The sequence below is a fragment of the Cynara cardunculus genome (assembly GCF_001531365.2).
Source record: "Cynara cardunculus var. scolymus isolate 2C chromosome LG 5, CcrdV1, whole genome shotgun sequence".
NCBI classification, from domain to species: Eukaryota; Viridiplantae; Streptophyta; class Magnoliopsida; order Asterales; family Asteraceae; genus Cynara; species Cynara cardunculus.
In genome coordinates this window covers 20,965,847-20,970,599 of record NC_037532.1, presented here as the reverse complement: position 1 = coordinate 20,970,599, position 4,753 = coordinate 20,965,847, and the positions used below count along the sequence as shown (strand labels likewise).

The window sequence follows — 4,753 nt, the reverse complement described above, 5'->3', positions numbered from 1 at the left end:
ATTTATACTCAGCCCATTGTACCCTTTCTTTCTTCAAGATGTCTACCTCCTTCTTCTAGTCATCCATTTTCTTCATCAATTTGTGGTGCTTCTTTACTATTGATTTCTTCAAAGCATTGGCATGATCATCCATGGCTTTCAACAATTCATCATTTAGAGCTGCCATGGAAGAGGTGGGTGCATCTGGTTGTACTTTTGCATTTACCCTCATCAGTCCATCCAAATTCTTTTTATCAATGGATGTCTTCTCTATAGACATCACATCCTTGGGCAAGGCTAGGACTTGGGCCTTCTGCATAAGCCTATGTATCAAGGAGGGATATAGCAACTTACCATTTGTCCTCTCCACACATGCCTTTATGTTGGAGCATATCATCCTCCCAACATCAAATGGTCTAGCCTCTAGGATACAATAAAGGATTAAAACTCTTTCTAAGCACAGATTTGTGTCATGGCTACTGGCTCATGAAATAAAACCATAAATTGGCTTCAGGCTTAAAATATTGAGTTTTTAGAAGCCTAGCCCTACCCTTGAAACTCCAAACAGCCCCTTCCTTGGATATCCTAGCTAAGATCAAATCAAACTTCTCATCAGAGCACCCAGCAGTTAACCTATCTAGCTGAGAGTATGAAGGTGGTATAAGCTCTAGTAGGTCATTTATGGCATTGGGTGAATAAGAGACAGGGGTCTTTCTTACTCTCAAGTCTACCCCATCAGTGACTGCTACTTCAGTATAAAACTCCCTAACCCAACTAAGATTGTATTGGTTAGGTGTGTCACACAAAATCTCCCAACCCAAGGAATCTATTGTGGCCTTGATGGAAGAATTGGCCAACAATAATTGTTTTGAAAAACCCTTTTGTACCACCCCTACTTTCTCAGAAAATTGCAAGTAGGTTTTTCTTGCTAGGGGTGTGCTAAACAAGTGTTTGGGCTTTAAAAATATACCCGGCCCTTCCTCAAATTGTTGGTCTAGCCTCTTTCTTCTTCTAGATGTCCTGTCCTCAGTCTCTGATCTCTCACTGTCCTCTCTCCTCCTCTTTGAACTTCTGGTTTCAACTCTGCCCATTCTTATCTTCCTTGACACTTTCTTTCTTAAACTTGCACCTCTATCAACCTCCTCCCTTTCTTGCTCAACATGAGGGCTATTATGGTCAGGGCTATGATGAGCAAAATTTGCACCCTCATAGTAGTCATGAGTCCCAGAGTGTATAGGGCTAGTGGGTTGGTTTGGACTAGGCATGAATGGTTGAGTGGAGTAGGGTGAGAGTGGTGGTGTTTGAGTGACAGGGGTGTTTTGTGGGTCAGAGGGGTCTTCATTGTGTTCAAAGGGTGTAAGGCTGGGATTAGTGGGTGATAGACCTAAGACAAAGTCTAGTTCTTGGATGGATACAGTAGGTGGCAAAGGGATAATAGGTTCAGTGGGTGTAGATGGTGTGGTTGTAGGCTGGATTAGTCAAGATATTGGGCTGGTGGTAACTATTTCAATAGAGGGTGGTCTAGAAACTGTTTAAGATACGGTTGTATGGTCAAATAAGGTAGGTTCTACAGTAGATGATGAAACAGGAATAGTAGTGAAGTGTGGTGAGGTCATGAAATTGAACTCAATGGGTATGTCTCTAGTGAAGGTGGGTGTATGGGTGGTGATAACAAGTGGTTGGGCATGGGATGGATCACCCTCTGGTTCCCACTCTGGTTCCCTCCTAATCATCCTGTCCGTGGCTGCCAAAGCAGCACTAACAGAATTTTTAAGGAATGAATTTCCCTTTTTAGGTGCTTGGGCAGCCATAGAAGGCTGAGTTCGGATCATGGCTATAGCAGGGGCACAAGTTGCTGTCTTTAGTCCCAAAACTTCAATAGAGGCTGCCATGGCCTCATCTACAGTCTTTCTCAACATAAAGCCCACACTGGCTTGAGGATAAACAGGAAAGCTAGACAACAAATCCATAGTAAAAGGTCTAGTGATTCTCAAACCTGTTTGGAGCCTCTCTGTGATGGTTGAAGGTATGCTCTGAGTGCTTACTTGAGTAGCTGCATCTGCCATTTCATTTAAAGAGGCTGAATCCTCTTGTGTTGCTCTACTTGTACTGCCCTGAACACCATGCATCTTTGATGGTGAATCACTATCATCTGATAAATTTATCACAGTGCCCTTCTTCTGCTTCACTGGCTATAAATTGGTTAGACCCTTTGCTCTACTTCTGGTCATTCTAGGGCCAAATTGGTATTGTGGAGGAGGCTGTGGCTCAGACTTCACAATTACAGTAGCTTGAGTGTGAGTTTGAGTGGATGATTGAGGTCTAGTTTTAGCAAAAGGAACCTGCCTCAAGGGAATGGCATCAATGGGTTCCTCCTCACTTTCACTAGACTGACCATTGTTGATCACAGGGGGCATAGAATCAGATTCTCCTTCCCTTCTTCTTGCTCTAGTTTTGATAATGGCCATATAGATAGAATAGGGGAATGATTTTTGGTAGCAAAGAAAAGTGAACAGTGGCTTGAGACCAACCCGAATAGTGCATGAACAGTGGTTAGGAGTTCTTAAAGCCTCTAAACTTAGTCTCCAAGATTGTAGCTTCGAAAATTTCAAAACTTTCTCTGATCAATGACAGTTATCGAGTGGTAAGTCAGAGATGGTACCTTCCTTAACACTGCCAGTTCGATGAAGTCTTGTCCTTCTCGAAAATGGATATTTGATGAGCTATTGTTGACTGTTCTTGGTCTGATTTAGAGAGTACATTGATGGAGGTCTTCGCCTGAGTTGAGAGCTTGGAGATGAAGGGACGGTTACCAGACGTGGCTTGGTACGATTATGCGGGATTCTTGACAGACCATACCAAGCGTGGGCTTCATAGCTGGGCTTCATCTTCGCGGGTTGCATGACTTTAGGCCTATGAAACATAGATCTATCATTTAGTCTTCCTGCTTTTGGCCTGTTAACAATAAACATAGAAGGTTTTAAAAATTGCTTTGGGCGGCCTGATTACTCAAAACCAGAGTTTGTGGGTTGTTTATTTTAAAACAATCGTCGGCCCAAAGATTACTTAAAACAAAATCCAAACTTTTTAAATTAAATATAAACCTAATATATTAGAAATCATAAAAGAAAATAAACTAAAAATTTTAAATGAAAATAAAAGAAAAATATAATACTTTATAGGAAATACATATATATATATATATATATAAATACTTAATATTTACAACAAACTATTTATTTTAGAAAAATAACTTCAATAGGTTGGGTAGGAACCATTGAGTCAAAGAAAGGTTTCACTCGTTGCCCGTTTACTTTGAAAGTATTACCCCTCTCCGAATCTATCAGGTCAATAACTCCGTAAGGGTATACCTTGGCAACAACAAAAGGTCCGGTCCATCGGGAATTCAGTTTTCCCAGAAATAACTTTAACCTTGAATTGAACAATAGGACTTTTTGGCCTTCTGTGAAATCTTTTGGAAGAATCTTTTTATCATGCCATTTCTTGGTATTTTCTTTGTAAAGCTTAGCATTTTCATAGAAAAAATTCCTATGTTCTTCCAGTTCACAAAGCTGCAAAGTCCTTTTTCTTCCGGCCTCGTCTAAACTCATGTTGAGTTCCTTAATGGCCCAATAGGCTTTGTGCTCTAATTCCACAGGTAAATGACAAGCTTTTCCAAAGACCAATTTATAAGGAGACATACCAATAGGGGTTTTGTAAGCAGTCCGGTAGGCCCATAATGCATCATCTAACTTAGAGGCCCAATCCTTTCTATGTGGCTTGACTACTTTGGCCAAAATCCCTTTTATCTCCCTATTTGGCAATTCAGCTAATCCGTTGGTCTGAGGATGGTAGGCAGTTGCTTCCCTATGCTTGATGTCATACTTATCAAGGACTTCTTCTAACATGTTGTTTATGAAGTGAGTGCCTTAATCACTAATTAAGGCACGAGGTTGTGACAATCCGTCATTTCGGGGTTTCAGGTTAGTACCTTATTTTAGGATCTTTATTGAGAATTAAGTCTTTCTAGGATTTAGCTATGATGATTAGAGAACGTTTCGCTTAATTCCCAAGATTAGTTCGGAAGATCACGTTTCGGCGGATAACTGACAAAGTTAACTTGTGCACTGCCAAATAGGCTTAAAATGCTCCAAATAAAATAAAGTTGATATTTTAAGTTTTGTATTTAAAAATTTAAAATTTCCAAAGTCCCATTTTATTGGCCAAATATGTTATTAAAGGGTGGAGTTTTAAAATCTTTTATTTAGTTGTTTTGTTTAAATAATTTATAGAGGGGTTTTATTATTTAGAAAAAAAATTTATAGGGCTTGGGCCTTTAGAGGCCAGCCCATTTCTTCTCTAAAAAGCCTTCATATAAATACCCCCTTTTTCTTTGAAAACTCTCATTTCCAAACTCTCAGCCTAATTCTGTCACCTCTCTCTAATCTCAATCACCCTCCAATCGATTCCATCTCTTCGCAAGCCTTAAAGGTTCCTGCTGTTCTTAAGGATTGCTAAAGATTCTAAGAAAAGGTATGATTTTCAGTTGTCCTATTTTCATAAAAAAATCTGAAAGTTTTCATCCTTCTTTACCTACTCGATTCTTTAGTAAATTTATGGGAATTAAAGAGGGGAGATTGTTCATCAAAGACCTGCAAATGTCTTCGAAAGGATGATAATCTGTGATCCATGTTCTTTAATCGCTAAGAAAGTAGGAGAGAATCCTTGCATGTGAGGTCTGATCATATTTTATGTATGATAGGATCTTGCATGC

At 39.6% G+C, this 4,753-nt stretch overlaps 1 protein-coding gene across 1 annotated transcript; it reads right to left on the bottom strand.

Moving 5' to 3' along the window:
• Window positions 1–3,215: 3,215 nt before the first annotated feature.
• Window positions 3,216–3,887, bottom strand: LOC112512890. The gene has a single exon (XM_025119019.1). It carries the CDS (start codon window positions 3,885–3,887, stop codon window positions 3,216–3,218), a length of 672 nt encoding a protein of 223 aa, XP_024974787.1.
• Between the last annotated feature and the right edge of the window lie 866 nt (window positions 3,888–4,753).

Coding starts and splice junctions, on each gene's coding strand:
- LOC112512890 (XM_025119019.1), bottom strand. CDS start 3,887: ATGTTAGAAGAAGTCCTTGATAAGTATGACATCAAGCATAGGGAAGCA.